Source organism: Eubalaena glacialis, chromosome 5, assembly GCF_028564815.1.
Source record: "Eubalaena glacialis isolate mEubGla1 chromosome 5, mEubGla1.1.hap2.+ XY, whole genome shotgun sequence".
NCBI classification, from domain to species: Eukaryota; Metazoa; Chordata; class Mammalia; order Artiodactyla; family Balaenidae; genus Eubalaena; species Eubalaena glacialis.
Window position 1 is genome coordinate 68,605,017 of NC_083720.1, and position 23,644 is coordinate 68,628,660.

The 23,644-nt window shown below is 36.8% G+C and overlaps 1 protein-coding gene across 1 annotated transcript in view; it reads right to left on the bottom strand.

Moving 5' to 3' along the window:
• Positions 1-23,644, bottom strand: part of ATP8A1 (ATPase phospholipid transporting 8A1) — a 230,217-nt gene that overhangs the window by 39,487 nt on the left and 167,086 nt on the right. Inside the window, exons 25-29 of the mRNA XM_061191344.1 lie at positions 11,223-11,406; positions 11,019-11,129; positions 4,648-4,722; positions 4,421-4,543; positions 678-756 (exon numbers count right to left, since the gene is read on the bottom strand). Of these exons, the coding sequence (XP_061047327.1) occupies positions 678-756; positions 4,421-4,543; positions 4,648-4,722; positions 11,019-11,129; positions 11,223-11,406 (572 nt within the window). The remainder of the gene's footprint in view (positions 1-677; positions 757-4,420; positions 4,544-4,647; positions 4,723-11,018; positions 11,130-11,222; positions 11,407-23,644) is intronic.

Genomic DNA, 23,644 nt, shown 5'->3' on the forward strand with positions numbered 1-23,644 from the left:
GTCATGTTTGAAGTACTGTAGTTTGAGAGCTGAATGGTCAGCCATCTTCCTCAGGATGTCAGGGCAAGTTCTGCTCCGGACACAGTAGCACCAGCTTAAGCATCCCAGGGACCTCTTTTCTAAAGTGGCTACTTAATCATTTTTATGTGTAGAGGAAATTCACCATAAGCCTATCTCTCAAAACTGACAGAATAACATCACCCCCTCAAAGCAAGCAGAGAAAAGTTTACACTCCAAGATGAACTTAAAAACATATTAAAAATCTCATTTAAAGCTCCGGCTCAAGTACTTGAAAGTACTAGCATGTCTTATTAGGTTCAGTATAAAGAGTTGATACAAGCCTCACAGGTATAATAAATAGATCACATAAAATATTAGCACTATTGTCTTCAAACTGTACATCAACAGAGGAAAAAAAAGAGCCCTAAAATTTAACTCTCTGCAAGTTTGGAAAACATGAGAAGTAGAGAAGAAAGGCTTTGCATATATTAAATCACTTTGCTCCCAAAGGAACAGTAAAAATAAAGTGTGTACAATGTTTAGATGCATGTATTTTAGGTTAAGGAAAAATACCATAACATGAAACACTGCTATAATTTTTAACGTATATTGACAATGAATTATTTTTCTAAACAAGTAAAAAGTCATCTCTTAGCATGCATATCCTTTCTACTTACCATACTGAAGGGCTTTTAGTGGAAACCAAAACAGAATAACTGAGTGGAAGAGGCCATTTAAACAATGAACCCAGAAAACCTGAGGGAAAACAAAAATCCATGAGAACCATTTGCGATAAACTAGCTCTGTGAACTCTGACCTTTCTTTTTATCTGTGAGCTAGATTCACAAAACGTGTTTCTCTCGGGCCACCACTGTGAATTAATAGAACTGACAGACACTTTCTGCCTCTTAGACCTTCATGGGTCATTTATTTATTTTTATGTTTCTCAAAATGTTTTTTCAGCTTCACTGAAATTTTTTCTACTTCTTAAAAACCAAGTATTAAAAGTTTAAATTTCTGCCTGAAAAAGAAAATAAAATTTCAAATAACTGCAGACCTTGAAATTCTTTAAGTGGGACTGTTTTCATAATTCCAGAAGAATAGACTTTTGAAAAGATTGTAATTTAGTGAAATCCCTACTTTCTCTTTTCCATGTGCAATAAAAGTGTAAACTTTTTAATGGTAAGGATATAGTGCATTCTCTCTCTCTCTCTCCCTCCACACACACACACACACACACAAAATAGCAAGTATAACACTTAAATTGTATAATTCCTTAAAGCAAAGCATTTTCACTAGGACTGAAGTAATAAAAGACTTTCATAATTTTTAAACACCTGTCAACATCAAACTTCATACAATTATAACGTCGTTTAATTGTTATTGCTTTCTCATCTATTGTATTTTAAGAACAAGAAAGCAAGTATCACTGATCTTTTCTTTGTAACATGGATGTGAAAGATTAAGTTATAGAAAAACTGTTTAGAACTCTTATGGCCCTTTGAATGGTTGCAGTTTTGTCATTCAAAATTGCTTCTTGCAAACAAAACCTATGCTAAATAAAATTGGCATGTATTAACAGTTTTAAGCTGTTCAAACAACAGAAATGAAGTTGCCTGCCTCCCAAAATTTTCCACTGTGATCTCAACCTCCTTTGTTAGTTCACCCAGCCACACCGGGTTGTATGATCCAATTTACGCTCCAATACATTACATATTTGAACTTGTGTTACTCATTAACCTTTGTCTCTTCTCCTCACTATGTCATTATTGCAAGTTTTTATTTGACAGAAAGCACAGGTGGGTGCAAGAAAAATTAGTTCTACTTTTCCATTTTCCTGACTGATACTTATTGTCACATGTTAATCCTTTAACCCCTGTCATGACCTCAGAACCTCTGACCCTTTTTACCATAACAAACGTAATCATCATCATTCAGGGCAACAATGCTTCTACATTGGGGACCCGCAGCAATTGCTGTGTATACAAATATGCATTTTGTAACCAAGTGTCCCTGAATTTTAAAATGTTCATATGGGATTTATTCAAATAATTTTCATTGAAATCATTAGAAAAAACCATAAACCCCATAAAAATTGTTGGCATCTTGTGTATCTATAAATATTTAAATGGATACTGGAGTTGTAGCATCTATTTGGGTTGATCTGGTGACTTTTCTAAATGCATGGGCTTTGCAGACAGTGAAATACTTTGTATACAACAAAAGAAAAGCAAAAAGTACAAGGAAGGATGCTCACACATTAAAACTATATATGACCTGCTACACTTTTTCACTGGCCACAAAGCTGTTTCCAAGTCGTCATATGCAAAGGGCATGAAAGGATGTGACTTTCTAGGAGAGTTTTTTTTTTTTAATAAATTTATTTATTTATTTATTTATTTATTTTTGGCTGCATTGGGTCTTCATTGCTGCACGCGGGCTTTCTCTAGTTGTGGTGAGCAGGGGCTACTCTTCGTTGCGGTGCGTGGGCTTCTCATTGTGGTGGCTTCTCCTGTTGCAGAGCACGGGCTCTAGGCACACGGGCTTCAGCAGTTGCAGCACGTGGACTCAGTAGTTGTGGCTCGCAGGCTCTAGAGCACAGGCTCAGTAGTTGTGGTGCACAGGGCTTAGTTGCTCCGTGGCATGTGGGATCTTCCCAGACCAGGGCTCAAACCCGTGTCCCCTGCATTGGCAGGTGGATTCTTAACCACTGTGCCACCAGGGAAGTCCCTCTAGGGGTGGTTTTGGGTAATCCTGTGAGGATCAGTTTATGTTTATAAGCAACAGTACCATGGCCAAGGTAGTGGCTGGGAAGTTAACTCTCGAGAGAGCACGGTGGAGCCTGAGCTACGGGAGATGGCGAAGTGTGACTGAGGTTGATGTAACTGCCTGGGTCGGTGAGGATTACTGTTAGCATGCCAGTAGGCCTGGAACCTTCCTAGCTCTCAGATTACATTTTGAAGGAAACAAGAGCTCATGGTCCATTGTATCTGCCCTGATATGGCTTTCCGTCACTTGAAAATACTCACCATAGGTAATGAAAAACATTACAGCAAGGCAGTGGAATTTAATACAAACTGGACATCAAAATTAAATTTTAAAGAATCAAAAAATAAAACATTTAAAAATAAGAGCATAGACATTGCATATTATAAGTAGCAATGGTTTTAAGAGACCACTAAAAATACTTTTTAGAACCAATGGCGTAAGTCAAAGAACGCTTTAGTTTTTTTTTTTTTAATTTAACCAAATTCAGTTGTTTAAAACCATGCCCTCAAGTTGTATGCATCTGCACACCTGGACACACTGTGCACAGTGCATTCTTGAAGACCTCATCTCAGAAGATGAATAACATCCTGGTGATAAACTTAACATCATCATTTACTGTATGAGGGTAGAGGCGCTGACACACCTGTTTCACTCTATTCCCTTGATATACTGAGAACAAATGTCATTTGAGAATTTTATGAAATAATAAATATTTAAAATATCCTACATTAATTTCCTAAATTCAGAACACTGAATTTAGGTTACATGTAATTATTAGTAACATAACATGCATAACATAATAAACATGCACTATATTGACTGGGAAAAAATTCTGTGAAGGTGTATTTGATACTTTTATTATCGTTTCAAAACGGCATCCACCTTGACTGTTATAAAATTAAAAAAATTTTTTTCCTCCCTCACACTGGATAGAAACACGAATTACTAACATACTAGTGGAAACATTTTAGAATAAATAATTGCAGGAAAGTAAACTCTTCAGGAAATTAGATATTTTTGTTGCTGAGATGAAGAAATACCATGGATCACAAAGATGACAGGAGCCCATGGCTTGTTATGTAGGACATAAACCCGGAATATGATTTTAGATAAAGTGTTGGATATTTAATCTTGTATTAAATTTTATGTCTTGGAAATACTGAGTATTATGGCTGAGTTATCTACCAGAGACTATATTTTCAATGCCCAATACAAACAACCTAATATTCCAATAAGGACAAGGTTATTCCACAAAACAGTAAATTAGAAAAGAATGATATACTACCTCTCACCACTTTATATGTGTAAGGACAGTCCTTGTCAGTCCTGCAGTACTGACCCCTGTGAGGAGTGACCATTGCCCCAGAACACTGCAAAGACAGAAAGTCAGAGGGCCAAAGGGGCACCTCTTCTGCCTGCTAGACCCAGTTTACTGCTGCCTGGCAAACCCCAGTGAATTGTGGCTATAGTTTAAATTTATAGCAAAACAAAACAAAACAAAACAAAACAACTTCTCAGTCCATATCAGAACCCTAAGCAAATCTGACCTGCCATGGTCAGGACCCTGGAGTTGTTTCCTTGGCTTTAGAAGATCTAATGCCCCAAGCAATTGGAGCAGTAAAGCAAGTCCCACCAGGGCACTGGTTCCTACCTTGGTGTTGAAGTCCAGGGCATTCTGAGACGTTTTGTATAATTCAGGATACTTCAACATATTCTCTTTTCTGCATGATCTCTCAAATATTCCCAGAGTTAAGGGCGGCATTGCTGTAAACATCTGAAGTGCACAAACTCGTCATTATACCAGGCAGCCAAACGCAGGGTGAACGTCTATCTCAAAGTATTCAATAGAACAGGAATAATAAAAAGTCCTAAACTTACCACGTTATAAAGACCTATGCACCATCTCTCAAAGAGGATCTGTCCAGAAAAGCCATTAACGAAGGCAAACCAGATCTAGGAAGAAAACAATCCCAAACCCCCCAAATTAGAACACAAAAACCATAAATTCGTTGCTTAGAATCTGCTGTATACTCAACCACTGCATAAAAGCCTCACTGACCTAGTATTTTCAAGACTCTCTTGAAAATGGCATTTTTTTGGTTTGCTTTTTAATTTGAAGGGATTCTTTCGTAAGGTCTTTGCTATTTAAGTCAGAATTGGTTCCACTTGTTGAATCAAAAAAGAACTATATCAATGGGCAATCACAGACTTTAAAAAAAATTAGATATAACCTTGTTTCCTAAAAGGCACTTTAGAGAATATATTTTATGCAATTAAAATTTTAGAGCTTTAATTCCCTTCTAAAATATCTACCTTCTGAAAGCTATTTAAAGATTATTGTTGTTTTCATTATAATTAAAAATTTGTTTATTTAGAAAATAAAATAGTTTCCTATAATAATACGATCACCATTTATTTTCTTCCACTTTGGTTGTATTCATGTAGTAGTTCATTTATATATATTCATAGATTTATCTTTACTGGAGAGCTATATGTAGTGTCATATCCTGCTCCTCTCCTTAACATTATATAATACACATTTTTCTTAAGTTGTTACCTGTCCTTTAAAATGATGTTAATGGACATATATCCCCTACAGTGTGGCTATAACTATTTTTGGATATTTAGCTTGCTTCCGGTTTTTGCTATCATACATAATTCTGAACTGAATATTCTTGTACAGAAATCCTAAACATCGCTATTTCTTAGGATGAATTATTTTTTAATAAAAATAGCTTTACTGAGGTATAATTGACATACAAAAATGACACACATTTAATGTATACAATTTGGTGACTTTGGACATATGCATGCATGCATGCATGAAACCATCACCTAATCAAGGTAACAGACATATCTATCACCTCCAAAATTCCATGTCCTTTTTTCTTTTTCCTTTTAGGATGAATTCTTAGAAGTAGAATTAATGGGTCAAAGAACATAACTTTTTTTTTTTTATGGTTCTTGATAATTATAGCCATCAGAATGCAAAATTTGAATTTATACATTAAAAAAATATTTTTTAATATAATAAATGTGCTTCTTTATATAAAAATATTTTGTAGCTTAAATTTATGCTTTGATTAAAAACAAATCTTTAATAGAGCAACACGTTCTTATACATTTTGCAGTTCTCTTAAAAACAGAAAGCTTAACTTTGGCTACAAAATTAAGGGGCAATATAGGGAAACTTTCTCCAGCATGTTTAAGACAAATGGAAAATTAAAGTGAATATCAGTAAATCAATAATCCCTGAATTATTTTTTTAAAAAGCAGACATAAAATGTAATTAAAAATCACATTCATCTGGAAGAGTAAAATGTCTGGTCCAACAATGAGATTACATAAACACAAACACAAAGCCAAAACATAACAACAACAACCAAAAACCAGTTAGGGGACAGCAGTCTGGACATGCCAGTCAAGTGAATTTTTGAATTGGAGTTTCAGGGACTTTGCTACACTTCACGTTTCATTTAACCTCATTATGGAAGCATGAATTGCTACAAATTCACCATTTATCAATATGTACCCAGGCTGGCCTCCCTATGAACAGTTTCTGTACCCACATTGATCTTTTTCCTTTTTATAGTGGAAAGGAATGACTGAGCATATATAAAAACCAGTGTCCGCTTCATGAGATGGAAAAGAGAACAAAGTAGCAATAGCACATGAAAAGTAAGTCCAAATTGTGTTAGGCTTGTAACACACATTAACAACAAAAAGAACAAAAGCATAGAAATCAGAGGCAAATCTGAAATTCTTACTTGCTTTGCTACATATATTTACAGAAAAAATTTGAACATGTGCCCTCTGCTAGGAGCCAGATCATTCACTGCTACATGCAAACTTTAAAAGAACTTAGCATCTTCACATGAAGTTAAATTTATTCCTTGGGGTGCTGCTGACTTTAAACTTTTTTTTTTTTTTTAAAGCATTAAGTAGACACAAATTGACAAGACAGACTTCAACGCTATCTATTGTGTTTTCACACTTGGCCTTTTTGAGATGTGGGTTATGTAAATACATATTTGTGATGCTCTGGGTGATGGTAATGTTCTCCCTGAAGGCGACTGTGATCTATTGTGGTATTCAGATTTCTTAGGGTATGATGGTAATATAAAGAATTTTTAAACACAAACTTTCAGCTATGGTCTTAGTAGTCTAAGAAGATACAGTCTAATCTTCATTGGTCTGAAGAAAGCCAAAGCTGCATGCATACCAAATTCCTCTAATGGACATGATTTGGCTCAAAGCTTATAGTTATAAATGCATTTGTAATCATCAATACTGCATAATAGGAGAAATTTATGTTAATAAATGTGTGTGTTAATAAACATTTGTAAATGTGAATGGCCTCCTGGCCTCTTTGTACGTAACTTTCCGTGCTGATTAAAACACCACTATGAGCTTGAAATTTAGGAATCTCCCTCAAATCAATGGATATTTACATAACGTTTCCAGTTCAAAATAACTTGCAAATAAACCAGCATGCTCGCAGTCCAAGTTTATTTTAAAATGCACCACTTGAAGGCTTTATGAGAGAAATGCAGACATTTTTAAGTGGAAAGCTATCAACACATTTTTACCGTTTCATTTTTCCTACTGAAAGGTATGTGAACATGTTTCTAGAAATACTCTTCCTGCACTTTAGAAAGTTAATATTCTAATTTCTTTTTTTAAAAAAGGAGAAATGACTAGATAGGAATTGATCCTTCCAATACAGTACACATCTTCATACAAACATTTTGGCATTGAAGTTTACATACTTTAAAGGAAAAGAGGTTTTTTAACAGTGAAGAAGTCTACCAGAAGGCTGATTTCAAGTTAGTCTGAGATTTGTAGTTAAAAGATATATTAGAAATGCTTCCCATACTTAATAAAACAACACCTAAATTAACTATAAACACATAAAAGTCCCTCCTTTGACTCAACAAAATCATGGAAGCAGAAAGAAAACATCAGCCCCTCTGGGGAGGTATCTAAATTATTTAAAGTCACAGGAAATCCATATCCCAGCACAACTTGCTGGGAAAGTATCACCTCATTGACTTTAATCAAAGCTTCTGGAAATTAGAAACGCTACATTGCTTTGGGATCTTACTGGAAAACCTGATGTGACTGATTATTTGAAAGTAAAGGTCTTATTTTGCTAGGAAGGAGTCAGATGTTTCAGAGAAATTGAAAAAAAAATCTCTTTAGAAAATGTCAGTAATTTCAGTGAACACCTAGGGTTGCTGCTGGGCGGCCACCATAAGCAAGTGCTTTATACTGCCACCTGCCAAATCTGTATTTATTTGTTTGACTGTAATTTATGGCAATGGAGTAGCTAGATAGTGACATTCCTGGCAGTATGGCAATGGCAAAAGCAGTTTTTGCAGATAATCTATAAAACCCATAGCATTCCATACCATTCCTTTATTAGCAAGGAAACTTCAGACATGCCTGTCCTGGTATTATTTTCTAACTTCCATGTCCTAGTAGAGGCGTGGCAGTTAAAACTTCACAGACACTTCCCCGATGGAGCATTTCTGCATATTAAACAGCAGCTTACAAATAGTCAGTGAGTATTCTGCTCCCACGCCTGAACAGCACAAAAAACTGAAAGGGGAGATTCAAGACTGGCAGTTGTCCTCACTAGAGACATTCAATGATGTGTTTTCTGTCTATTCATTCACAGTATTGACATGAACCATTAACATCTGCAGAACTTGTTTTAGCTGGCAAAAGTTGGGTATTTGGGAACTGATTTAAGAGGTCAATTCATTTCCAAGATAGTTCAATTATATTCAAGATACATTTCCATAAACTGTTAAAAGAAAAATAACTTAAGAATGAGATTTCCAGTAAAGCTTAGGACTTACGTCCCTTTCAACATGTAAAGAATCTGATCAGTGTTAAATATCTCTCGAAGAGGCTTTAAATTCAAAGCCTAGTAAAATTTAGGGCTAATCAACCACAAATCACATAACTCTGGATTTGAAACAGAGCATGCAGATTTAGTTTTTCATTTGAGCTTAATATATTTTATTTCTCCCATTAGACATAATTTTGACCACTTTGACATTGTTGATTGTCAAATAGATTTAAGAAGTGGCAAGTTGAGTATTCTTATTTCTTTTTACAAAATTAATATTTTGTAAGCATATTTATTGCTGCCAGTGGCTTTAAACTCCTCGTACCTTCAAGAGTATATGTAAATAAACTGTATAAATTGATATTCTTTTGAATGTCAATGTTTTGGGATGAGAAGAAAATATAACTAGAAAAGTTAGGACTATAGGGGAGACTGGGAATTACAAATAATTATATTAGAAAATAATCACAAATTTATATAAACAAAAAGAATATTTTGTATGATCTCATAAGCTATTTCGGAAGTGCATTTTGCTTCAAAACACAGACTATTCCAGACCAAATTCAGCAGTAATGAACAATAAGTAAATTCATAGATAATCTTATTCATGTTTCCAAGTATTTAAAGTGTTTATTTTATCTAATGGGTTGCAACCTAATTATAGATTTTTAGTGACCAATAAATAAAACTGCCTGCACACTTCAAAACTAAGTTTTATTTTTATTAGTCTGACTCATAATAAGAACTATGCTCAATCAACATTTTGCTAAGGAGATAAACATTCAGACAGAGGCATAAAGAACAGCTGAAGCAAATATACAGCAGTTCCCAACTAATGTATCAATAGGGGAAATGTGGAGTCTACTGATTGTTTTGTTTATGGTGTTACTTCTGTGGTGTGAAGTATGGGATATTATTTCCACATGGCATATGGTTAGGTGGTGTCTCTTCTGATAGATGTGTAGAAACAGTCAACAGAGTAGAGGGCAAGGTGGCATAAACAAACATCTGTAAGGGACCCCAGGGCAGATTTATGAGGGTGCAGGCAGGTCCTCTGACAGGACTGGAAGATGGAGGGTTTTCTTAACAAGCTATGGAGAGCTCATTGTCATGCTTTGTGAAGCTGCAAGAGGAGCAAGAAACTGGTAACACCTAGAGTTTAAGTATTACAAATATAGCTTCTGATGATAAAATGGTCATATGTTAAAAACAAAAAAACAAAAAAACTTATTTATCACATCCTGAGTGTTCAGTTTACTTATTCATCTACTGGTGCTGTGCTATCCAGGGGGGTAGCCACTGGCCATGTGGCTCGTGAACACTGGAAATGTGATTAGTCCAAACTGAGATATACTGCATGTGTAAAATACACACCAGATTGTGAACACTTAGCATGAAGAATGTGAAATATTGCATTAATAATTTTTTATAGTGATTCCATGTTGAAATAATACTATTGAGTATACCGAGTTAAATGAAATATAATTTAAAATTAATTTGGGCTTTAATTTTTACTTGTTGTTAATGTGGTTCCCAGAAAATGTAAAATTACACATGTGGCTTGTTTTACATTTCTATTGGCAAGCTTCTGAAGGATAGGAACCTTGCTTGATTTACTTCGTACTTGGTGAACTAAGCCTGGTGCCTGGCATCCAGCAGGTACTGCAAAAATATTTGCAGAACAAAATGCATCCTTTTAAAAGTGATATTCCTGACCCAGGTTAACTTTTCATGTTAAAAAATGATGTTATATTTGCTACATGAAAAGGAATATAGAAATTCCTTTGACACAGGAACTGAATTATTCTGATAATTTTTAGACAAATTCCTCATTATCTAGACTCTTGTTACCTACCAAACTCAGAAACCAAAACAGACCTGAACAGCAAGAATACTTGTATATAATTATGTAAGTCTGAAACATAATAAGAACTACAAGATGACCAATATTAGCAAAACTACCTGTGTATTTTTCCTGATTAGACCCCTTAGTAGAACTGATAGCCTCAGTTTTATGTCCACTATTCCCTTCCTTTTCTTTTTAAACACAGTTTTGCTTGCATACATCCCTAAACAGTGTACTGTCTTCTCTCGTATGTTTTTGAACTTTATAAAAAAAAATGCTACATAGTTTGTAGTCTTTTAAAAGCCGAATACATTACTTCATTAGCAATTCTAATTCATCATTTCTTACCAAAGCAATATAATGTTTTTAGCCACAATTTCAACATTATTCTCCATGGCTGACGAACTTTTTGTTTTAACATATTTAGAAGTTATAAAAAGTGGGCAAATGAAGGATTAATTAAAGGGATAAGGAAATGTCTTCACAAAAAAAAGTTTCAAATATATACGCAAATGACAAGGATTTTTAAACTGAATTTGGGATTACCTCAATAATATAGAGGACTATATTCTTGTAGAAGCAGTACAAAATGCACTTGGAGACTCTGTTATAGTTCCAGGCACCATGAACCATCAACAAATTCTTCAAATATTTGAACTAAAATAAGAATGGAAAAAAAATTAGTATTTTCCTCTTCATAGTGTCAGTTGACAGAGACAAACAGTGTGTTTTACAGAAATGATGCTTTACCTGAGCTATGGAGTAGTCAGAAGAATTAGCTGCCTGAAGGCCTTCATTGCCACTTATTCCAACTCCAACATGTGCCGTCTGTATCATGCTGACGTCATTTGCTCCATCGCCAATGGCAAGTGTTATGACTTTAACTTGTTTCTTAACCATCTCAACAACTTCCGATTTTTGAAGAGGAGAAACCCTTAAATTAGAACAAATTATTAATTTTGTTTTCTGAAAAAAGGAATTTTAAGATGTCATTGTCTTGAAGCATAAAAGCAGCAGAAGAGACAAATGAATAGGTCTCTAAAGAATCATCAAGGAAAAGTCTTAGGTTTACAAATGTTTAGTTCTCTGTTAGCCTGGTTTGCCACTTTAAGGGAAAAATAAAGGCTTGGAAGCAAACCTCTAGGTGACAGATAGAAGCTACAATGCCTTGTTAAGTACTAGTTTACCAGAATGTGTGCATAAATTTGTTTTAAAAAATGACATTTGAGTTCAGAAATTCCATTACTTCCTAACAAATAATATCAGAACTTCTAATTCTTCACTTTTGAATGAAAAAGAAAGCCAGAAAGGCTGTTGAATGGTAGTGCAAACACTAACTGTTCTCCTATACCTTGAAAATAAAAGTTTTGAGCCTCTATAAGCTGATCTTAGATGATGTACTATACATTTAAAACAACATAAATTAACAGTAGGGAATTAGCTAACTTCTCAACCTGTTCTCAGCCACCCTGGTGAATCAACCAAAGTAAATACCAAGCGCTTGATTACATAGCTCATGTGCCTCAATTTTCTTCCGAAGCTACTGACAATGGCCAAGCAGAATCAAGTAACCTTTTATACAAAGGTGGACCAGGAACAGAGAACACCAGCACCCATACCAAAATCATATTTGGTATTAACTTTGGAGCAACTTATCACAAACTTTGAAATGCAATTTGAGAAATAATCACCATGACACTCACAGAAGAGTTCAGTGACAGAATACGCATCAGTGTGATTAACTTAATCTAGTATCCATGCTATCTTGGTGATTAGAGAGAAAGAAAGAAAAACTGAACAGTGATCTGGCTCAGTAAACTATTAAGATAGTAATGAACTACTGAGAAACAACTAATATGCACAATGTTAGTGGACAAGAGAAATAACCTAGAGCTAAATTCTTTATCAAGGTTAAGTACAGTAAGTATCTGCTGGAACATCTGGTAAATCATTTATTATTCAACTTAGAAATGAAGATCATGACTCTGAAAGACTCAATACATCTTTGCACATTTCCCTGATTATTTCCTTAGGGAAAATTCCTAGCAGTGGATGTTCTGCACAAATATGTGCCTTCAGGAGGTCCAGCTGCCCTTCTCAAAGCCTTCAGCCAAGAACAGATCTGGTCTGAGTCCGAGAGTCATTGTGTTAGACTGTGAGTTGCTTGCAGACTGAACCAGTCTCCTCATCTTTGTATTCCTAGTGCTGATCCAGAGTAGGGACTCAATAAATGGCTGCTACATGAAAGAATCATTTTTAATTCTTCCCTTGGAAGAACAGCAGCAGCACAAAATGACACAACTGTGAATACAGCAAAGGAATGGATGAGTATTAGGCCATTAATGGGCTTTTTCACTGTTAGCCCTCATTTTGCTTCAAAGCAATTTTCATTTCATTTTCACATTTTATTTAATTTTTCTTAACTAATAAGAAAGGCTAATATAAATTGGTTAGCCCACTGGCTCTAGGCCAATGTTTTAAACATGGACTATAGCTGACATTTAGTAAATGTCAAAAAAGAATTCTCAACAAGAAATGATCTAAAAAGCAAAGGGGAAATGGGCATGAAAAGAGAGAAGCATTTGAAAACATGTATCAAATTCCCTTTACAACTTAACAGGCTCACAATGTAAGTACACTGTGAAGTCAAACCATGGGATCATGGGAAACACTGGTATTTATTTTGTTTTTTTTTTCATAAGCTGAATGTGTAATAAAGGATAAAATCTCTGCATGGTGAGCTAATATTAATGATTTAAAGAAGCATCAGAAAAAAGCAGGATTAAACTTTGTTTTCTTTTTTCATGGCTATTACAACCAACTACTGCTTTCTCTGCTTGACACTGCAATTTTCAATGCCCCCAAATTAAAATTGGCTGAGGACTCTTACCAACTCTATGGATGTGGCTAACTCAGGTGTTAAAAGCAGAGTATGAATTCCCTAGGCAAGAACAATGCTTGTTTTTTTTTTTTTAAAAGACGATGATGTAGTGAGAAACTTCCCAAAATTACATTGCAACTGCCACGAGCAAGGATATCTGCTTCCATTATCAAGATACAAGTAGACAACTGGGTTGGAAGAAGAATCAAGAAACAGTAGAAGCCCTGGTATCTGATGGGTTTGAAATAGTAGTTGGTTGCTAAACAAAGATGTCAGATTTAAGTGAGAATTCATAAAATATACGTACTTAAAACATTTAACTCAAAATATAAATGTATAAGCTTGTGATGTAGGGCAAAGAACCATACATTGCAAAGGGGTTTGTGTTTGAAATTCTGCATATTTTTCTTACAGAAACCTCACTCATGAGGCACAATCCATGGTTTGTTTCATTTAGTGGAAACTACAATATAATGATGCCCTCCACCCAGTTTACTGTTATCTTATCCCTAGATTCAACAGCAATTTTTTTCAGCAACTCAAGAAGTCTTTCTAGAACATTATATCTGGTTTTCCTAGCAACAGTTTTGGTTAGATTATTTTTTGGTGGCTTATGAAACATTTAATTCAGTGATGACTACTTTAAGAAGTACAACAGGAATAAACAGATTAAGGAACAAACACCCCCATATTCCCAGTAAGCACCAAGTCGACTAATGGAAACAAAAGTGCAGGCATGCACTAAAGAATGTCCTTCCAGCCCTGGGCGTGATGTGTTGTGGGCATCCATCACCATATCTTAGGGAGGGAATGTGGTTTAACAGGACCCAGGTTAGTCAAGCTGAAATCAGTTAAACAGATCTTCTACTATTTTTACAGCATCCATTTAAAAAATTGTTTCTTGCTACAAGAGGGTTACAAGATAGCAAAACCAAATTATAAGACATTAAAAATGAGTGTTGCACAAAGCTTTTTGATATACTTGCCTGTACTTAATAATTACAGAGGATGCAAAAATGAGCATGGGCTGCAAGAGCCTTCCTTGATGAGTTAGAATGTGACCAGGAGAGGAGAGCTCATGTCAGATAAAAGAAACAGCATATATTAAATTTCTTTAACTTCATGTTAAAAATTCTCCAGAATATATTTCTTTTTACTGTTGTGTTTCCACCTCATAAAAGGTCATCTCCTTCGCTCATTAGAGTTTACTTTCTTGACTTTTGTAAACTTGCTTCTATATTTGTATAATTTCCAGAATAGTCTAGAATAACCTTACCACACAAGTTAATTCTTTCAAATGTCTATCAAGAACCACACATCCATGGTTGAGAGTATCTAAAACCTAAATTTTTACAAATATCAATAGTGATCCAATGCATAACTCAGGGACATCATAAAAGAGCTCTGTTTTCTACCCTAGATTTTTTTTTTTTTAACCACCCATGGGTCTGCATCAGGACTTAAATTATTCACGGTTCTCTTCTCTTCCACTGTTGCTCTTTCTTCTTTGGAAGAACTCAGAGCCTCTGCGGAAAAGGACTACACATCCAGCATGTGCTATAAAGTCGTTTTCTTCCCTGTGGCTCCACAAACAGAGGGTGGTCCTTTGCGATACAACCTAGCAGTACACTGAGTGCAATATGCTTTTCAGATATTATCTTGGCTGCAGTTTCTGCATGTGTTATTCATTATTTTTCTTATTTGCTATGTAGTAACTCTCACTGCCCTGTGAACATTAGGTTGGAGTACTGGAAATTTTTACCATTTAAGCTGGAAAGTATATAGGGTGGCCCATCTTATATGAACCTCATTTTGCACCCTTTTAATGGGATTAGCTAAATGAATCACCTTTTTGAATGGAATATGGATAAGGATTATATGTGCATGTATATACACAGTCACATAATAAAGAATATTTTAAGGGACTTTTTATAGGTAGCTAAAAGAAGTACAATAATTTATCTTACTGTATTGTGTTTTCAGGTTAATAACCTAGAAAAATCTCACACATACATTAAAAATTAGGCTGATAATATGTTAACTTAAAAACTTATATTGCAAACTTAAAAGTTTCTATAAAGTTGCTTTTGGAAAGTAAATCTAGAAAAAAAATTAAGAACATGGAAGAATACAGTATTTCTTAATTATCCTGAAGTGCTTTGTATAATGACCCTGTATTTATAGAGCCCCTGTATTTAGGAAGCTTGAGGGCTACTCCTGCTAACTATTTAGAGGTCAGGATCATTAGTGGGGCATCTGCTTTACTTTCCTTTGCAACAAACTTCCCAAGTTTTCTCTTTGTGAATATCAGTCTATTCCCCATTGAGTCATATTCTGCTGACTAATAAAGAAATTACAAAAAGAGAGAAAAACCTAAGAGAAAAATTTATGAGATCTTACTTAACTCTTCTTTGAACTAAAATTTGAAGGCTCATTTATAAAGTTTTGAATTGAGGAGGAGTTAAATATGGCAAAAAATCTGTGTTACATGCACCAAAATTTATGTAAATATTGTAACACTTCCAGAAACTCACCATCAATTTACTACTGGAATGAAAACAGCCACTTAAATAGCAAATCCTAAAAATGATTCTTAGCATAGGGTACATAATGAAACATTCACCCACTTCTAGGTAAGAGAGTTGTGTTATTCAAATGACTGATGAGTGAGTGCTTTCCTAGTCTCCAAAAACAACATCTGTTGACATACTGTGAAGTCAGAGGCATCAAGGGGAATTTATAATACGGGGAAATTGAGTCTACAGAAACAAAATACAGATAGCCTTGCCACAGGGCAAAAAAAGGAAAGTATCTTTAAACAAGATTTCCTTTTGCAATGCATTTTAGATGCAAAACTTCTCTTTTGTGGAATTTTGTTGTTACAGGTAAACTTCCGTTTCAATAGTTTAGATAATATTTTAAATAATGACTGATCACATTGACAGTGTATGTTTGAATATGCATGTATGTGTGTGTGCATAGGCATCCTGAACTATTAATCGGCAAACAGACTTTTAGTGCCTTTAAGGCACTAAAAAGAAAACTCCTCCTAGAAGAAATCTTTATTATAGTATTCACACCATAGAACAGTTTGCCACAGTGGTACTGTTCATTAAAAAAAATCAATCTACCCATCTATCCATCCATCTAATTATCTGGGACCTAGCACCGTACTCAACACATAGCAGACTACTCTAAGCAATAGGAACTAAAAAAGAATATAGTAGCAGTGCCTTAAAAATATTAATTTGGACTGCTCAAAAGATATATACATATATACATACCTTAATTAAAAATACTTTATTGCTAAAAAATGCTAACCATCATTTGACAACACAGGGTTGTCACAAACCTTCAATTTGAGAAAGCCTGAAGAATCCAATAATCCTTTACATAGTTCCTCTATACTATAGATACACAGCAGACTGCCTCCTAACAGTGAACTGTCAAACATGAATAAGAGTTGTAATCTTAGCATCATGGATAATGAGATGAATTTCTCTTTCTTGCAAAATTTCCATTTATTCAATTCCTTTACTATGTGATGAAATTTCTATGGAAGAATATAAGGAGAAGAAAGGAAAAGAGAGTAGAAGATCTCAGAACCCTCCTTCTGCCCCTAAGAGTTATTATTTAAGGACTTTTATTGAGCTACTGTCCCAGAAGTTAAATATTAAGAGCCTATATAACAGGGGTTTCTCTATGGACTCTCACTTTAAGGAGACAGGAGTGGTAGAGAGAGACAGAAGTTTCTCCAACATGGGACAAGGCCCAGCCACTTCTTTTTGTCTAGGGAGCCTCACTTGATTGGACTGGTGGGCTTCCAACTAGGAAGCACATCCACTCAAGAAGGCTGAGTGCTTCTCCCTTTAAGCTCTGCCCTATGGTGACCTGGCTCTCAGAGTGGTAAGACCTATGGCCACCATCTCTTCCCATTCACCATATCTGTTTGGGGACCACATGGGCACTGATTTTCTTCCCCTTTCCCATGACTCTGGGTAGGTAATGAAAGGCTGGAGCTTCTTTAGGCTTAAATAAAATCAACTTGCCCTTCTTTCCTTCCTTCCTCCATCCCCCACTTGCATTATTTTTGAATTCTCTGCTACGTGGATAGGTTTCTCCAAGGAACCTTCTCTCAGAAATACCTAGTAGGAGATGGAAAAAGTGGCAGCACAGACTATTGACAGAAATTGGAATAAAACCCTGAAGATGCCATGAGTTAAAAAAGGAGTTCACTAGATTTCAGGGTCACAATTATCAGTTAACACAAAATCTGTGATAAACCTTTGGGGAAACAGGAAATGATGGATGACTATTAGAAGGTAAATGGCATAGAGAGGAAGAGTGGTGTGCCAGAGCCCATAGATGAACAATCAGGTGGGAGAAGCTTTCCAGCTGTACTTTTCGCTCTCCATGGTACCCTGTGCAAGCCCAGGCTGACCAGTGTGAGGGGGCTAAGACCAGGCTGGATGGAGCTAAGGGGCTCCTCTCTCATTGCAACTGTGAACTTTGGCTAAGGCTTGGAACCTGTCGAAACTCAAAGTCCACAAAATAATGTGCTTGAAAAACAAAACACACCAATTCCAGGATTATCCTCAATGTTCTAAAGCTTAAAACCTCAGGAAAATTCTCACTTCATGCCTTGGAAGAGGAAAGTCAGAGCTTTCCGGTACACCTCAGGGCATGAAGCCAGGCAGGGACAGGTGCCAATAATATGGGTGTGCTGAGAACCCTTGAATATTACCTCACTCAGGCAATTCCATCACAATGTGGCTGCCTCTAGCAAGAGCAGTTCTTGGGTAAAGGAACTGGGGGAAAACAGGGATTCACTAAGCTCAGACCAAACCCTGTCTCCAAATTTGCCTCAAGTTAGGACCCAGCTTTCACCTTTCCCCCAAAAGGAACATTACTGCCCACTAGAGCAAATGGGGAAAAATAGTCTCACAGGGAATATTTATAAGACAGAAGATCATAAGCGCAAAAGAAATACAGTAACTTATAAGAAAGAAGAACTTGTAAAACCAGATATAACAAGAATTTAAAAGAAGTATGGGGAAAAAAACCCTGGAAAGATATGGAAAGATACTGGAAACATGAAACCGGAACAAGCAGTTATAATGAAGAACCAAACAAAAATAAGTTATATAAAAATATAAGTGCTAAAATAAAGAAGCCAATAGTAAACTGAGTAGTAAAAATGATAGAACTTGATAGTGCAAACAAAAAATTTTCCCAAAAGAAATCAGGAAATTAAAGGACAGATTATGAGAAAAATGAAATGAAGGAATAAAGGTGACTACACATATATAATGGGAGTCCAAGAAGAGAATGAAAAAGAATAGTTAATAATTTTCCAGAATTAAAGAAATATATCCTTAGATTGAAAGGGCTGTATTAATACAGCACCAAAAAGAAATGTAAGAAAGAGGTATCTACCACTAGAAACATTATGGTTAAACTAAGATTAAGAAACATTTCTGAAAGCTTCTAGAAAGAAAAATTAGATCACTTACAAAGAAAGTAACCTGACTGCTCCTGGATGCATGCACAAAATTACTTTAATACTTTCAGTACCTGTCTCTTTATGGGGGAGGGGGAGAGAAGGGAAGACATACTAATACATATAGACAATAAGCACAAATATGGTTGTCAAAAATTAGAAATAATCAGACACAGCATAGTTATAGATTGTAAAGCTTTCAAACTAGCTGAAGAAAATCTGATTCAGACAACGGAAGGAGGGGGAGAACAAAGAAACAAAAAAGCATAATAAATGGAAAACACAAAATAAGATTGAAGACATGAGGCCAAACATGGAAATAATTATAATAAATATAAATGGGTTAAATTCATTGATTAAAAGACACAGATTCTCGCATTACTAAAACAAAAAGATCCAGCAATATGGTGTCTAAAAGAGACACACTTCACAATAACAGCTAATATAACACTTATTTGTTCACTATGTTCTGAGCACTTTACTTGTTTTAATTCGTTCAACTCTCAGAAGAGCCCTATATGAGATAGATTACTAGTATTGCCATTTTACAAATGAGGACACTGAGGCACAGAAAGATTACATAACTTAAGGTAAAACAGCAAGTAAGTGGTGAAGACAGAATTCAACACTAAGCAGTGTGGATTTAGAGACAGGACAGCATTCTTAGAGGCTACGTTATACAGAAGGATTGAACATAAGGGTTTAGTGGGGGAAGAAAAAGACAAGGCCCATATGAAACAAAGGAAAGCCAGGTTAGCAATTTTAATACCAGACAAAATAGAATTTAGGACACAGAAAAGGCCACAGTGGTCAAAGAGAAATCTTTATAGTATTCCTCTCATCAGAAATGTTCAATTAGCTATATAAAAGAAAATTTGATAGCATTTCTAAGAGAAGCATAATTTTAATAATGCACTGAGTACATATATTAATCCATTTATTCCTCACAATTCCAGGAAAACAATTATTTTTATCTCTATTTCAGAGATGAAGAAACTGAAGCTGGAGAAGTTAAGCAATGTGTTACTCAGCTAATAAGAGGTGGAGCCTGGACTTAGACTCTGGAAAGTCTGGCTCCGGAGCTTGAGTTCTGGATCATATGGCATTACAAACAGAAGAAAAGGGTGGACTGTTTAATAAGCAGTATTGGGAGAATTTGCTCACTATGTAAAAACGAATAACACTGGATCCCTTCTCATTCATAACACAGATATAAAAAAATAAGCTTAAAGACCTATCCAAAAAACAAAAAGCCGTAAAGTTAACAGAAGGAAATGTAGGAGAATATCTTTGTGAGTGAGAAGTTCTTACTATCTCCAAAGCACAAACCATAAAGGGAAAAATTAATGGAATTTGACTATCTCAAGGTCAATGACTTCTGTTTAAGGAAGAATACCACAGGCAGAATTAAGAAGGGAACCAGATGAGAAGATATCTGCCATGGCTATACTCAACAAAGAATTGATATCCAAAACACACAAAGAATTCTAGTACACAGGCAGAAAGAAATACAGGAAACACAACAGAAAGCTCTGTATCCCTATCCTTTTTCAATGTGCTACTTTTCTTCATAGCAAGTGTTACCACTGACTTTATATGTCTGTCTGATATATAATAAATTGTTACTATCCACAGACATACAGCACTTATTGCCTTTTGAATATGCATATGTGTATTTATTTTATTGAATAATAGCTACAATGTGAAGGCAGGGAGTATTTTTTTCTATTGTTCACTGCTCTATTTATAGCACATATAAAGGTGCCTGGCACATAATGGGTTCTTGAAAAACATTGGAAGGAAGGGAGGGAGGGAGGGAGGGAGGAAGGAAGAAAGAAAGAAAAGAAAAGAAAGAAAGAAAGAAAGAAAGAAAGAAAGAGGAAGAAAGAACTTCAAAAGCAGAAATCCAGAGAGGTAAATCGTTAAATAAAGAACTACTCAATCTCCCTAGTACTCACAGAAACAAAAATCAAAACAAGGTGCTACTTTTCAAACATCAAACTGGCAAAGTTATAAAATAAGGAATGCCAAGTGCTGGTGTTTAGGGAAACAGCAACCTTCCTACATGGATATGGGAGTACACACTAGTGCAGCTGTTTTGGAGCAATGAGACAATTCTGATTGAACTGAAATATATATATATATATCTCCCACAGCCAAGCATTACCATTCCTAAATATATATCCTAGAAGAATACTTGTGTGGGTGCATACATTGGATATTCATTTCAGCACTTTCTGTGGTAGTAAAGATTTAGGGGCAACCCATGTGGCTATCACTATAGAAGAGATAAATAAAATGGTGTATATTCATCAGGAAAATAGTAAGCAGTGGTGAGAAGAAATGAACTTGTCCTACATATGGTAACATGAAAAGGTCTCAGAAACATGTAGAAAAATAAAAAAGGCAAAAAATTTATGCTGGAATGTTATTATAAATATGTGTTTATTCCTCAAATCGAATCACATATAACAATATTATATATTTTTCATAGCTACACAGATATACAAATATAGTATTGCAGATGGATGGGAACATATTAAATACTTGAGACTGTTTGTCTAAGAGGAGTGAAAAGTGACTGGTGATGAAGGGCAAACACTAAAATAATATATAAAAATCCAAGAAGAACTTCCTTTAGTTCAAGACTCCACGATGCTTCCAGCTTAGGGAAAAGGCAAGCTGGCATATCTTCCACCTCGATTCCTTGGCTGCCCTTGTCTTCTAGCACCTTGCTGGCACCTCCCCCTAGAGGGAAGGCACTGGGGTGACAGAGCAGGATCCATGTTTGTGGTCCTGGGTTCCTCATATATCTCTTGCTATTGACACTTCATTTTAAAACAAATTGACTTCAGGAAATATCCACATTTTAAGGGATTTTCTTGAATCCAAGGGCACAGAAAGATTGAATGGAGATGCCAGACTGTGCAGCTGTCACCACAGAAAGAACGTCAGTCATTTTTGAGGAATCATGGAGGAAGGGAAACATGCCAGGTGAGGAGGGAGGGGCAAATGTCTCAGTTTTCAAGAAAATAAAAGAAAGAGCCTATAAATTACAGACTAGGGAGTCTGGGATGATCTCTATCAATATTACGGAAAAGATGTGTCAAAATCGACTCCCTTTACTGTTCATTCATGAGCAATTGACACTCCATAATGGGTTGGCTAACTATGGCCCCAGGGTCAAATCCAGGCAGCATCCTATTTTTACATAAAGTCTTATGAGATCATAGCCACACCCATTCACTTACATATTGTCTAGAGCTGCTTTCAAACTACACTGTCAGAGTTAACTAGTTGTGACAGAGACTGTAGGGCCTGCAAAGCCTGAAATACTATCTGGCTCTTTACAGAAAAAGTTTGCCCACCCTTGCTCCATTTTAATGTTCCCTCTTGGAAAATGCTACCTGGAATCATCTCTTCTTTCGTGCCTCAATATAAAGCCCATCAGGAGGAGCTTCAAGATGGCGGAAGAGTAAGACGTGGAGATCAACTTCCTCCCCACAAATACATCAGAAATACATCTACATGTGGAACAACTCCTACAGAACACCTACGGAACGCTGGCAGAAGACCTCAGACCTCCCAAAGGCAAGAAACTCCCCACGTACCTGGGTAGGGCAAAAGACAAAAGAAAAAACAGAGACAAAGAATAGGGACGGGACCTGCAGCAGTGGGAGGGCGCTGTGAAGGAGGAAAGGTTTCCACACACTAGGAAGCCCCTTCGCGGGCGGAGACTGCGGGTGGCGGAGGGGGGAAGATTCGAAGCCACGGAGGAGAGCGCAGCCACAGGGGTGCGGAGGGCAAAGCGGAGAGATTCCCGCACAGAGGATCGGTGCCGACCAGCACTCACCAGCCCGAGAGGCTTGTCTCCTCACCCGCTGGGGCGGGCGGGGGCTGGGAGCTGAGGCTCGGGCTTTGGTCGGATCGCAGGGAGAGGACTGGGGTTGGCGGTGTGAACACAGCCTGAAGGGGGCTAGTGCGCCACGGCTAGCCGGGAGGGAGTCCGGGAAAAGGTCTGCAGCTGCCGAACAGGCAAGAGACTTTTTCTTGCCTCTCTGTTTCCTGGTGCGCGAGGAGAGGGGATTCAGAACGCCGCCTAAACGAGCTCCAGAGACGGGCACAAGCCACGGCTATCAGCGCGGACCCCAGAGACGGGCATGAAACGCTAAGGCTGCTGCCGCCGCCACCAAGAAGCCTGTGTGCGAGCACAGGTCACTATCCACACCGCCCCTCCCGGGAGCCTGTGCAGCCTGCCACTGCCAGGGTCCCGTGATCCAGGGACAACTTCCCCGGGAGAACGCACAGCGCACCTCAGACTGGTGCAACGTCATGCCGGCCTCTGCCGCCGCAGGTTCGCCCCGCATCCATACCCCTCCCTCCCCCCGGCCTGAGTGAGCCAGAGCCCCCTAATCAGTTGCTCCTTTAACCCCCACCTGTCTGGGCGGGGAACAGACGCCCTCAGGCGACCTACACGCAGAGGCGGGGCCAAATCCAAAGCTGAACCCCGGAAGCTGTGCGAACAAAGAAGAGAAAGGGAAATCTCTCCCAGCAGCCTCAGGAGCATCGGATTAAATCTCCACAATCAACTTGATGTACCCTGCATCTGTGGAATACTTGAACAGACAATGAATCATCCCAAATTGAGGTGGTGGACTTAGGGAGCAACGATATATATATATATTTTTCCCTTTTTTGCTTTTTGTGAGTATGTATGTGTATGATTCTTCTGTGTGTGATTTTGTCTGTATAGCTTTGCTTTTTACCATTTGTCCTAGGGTTCTGTCTGTC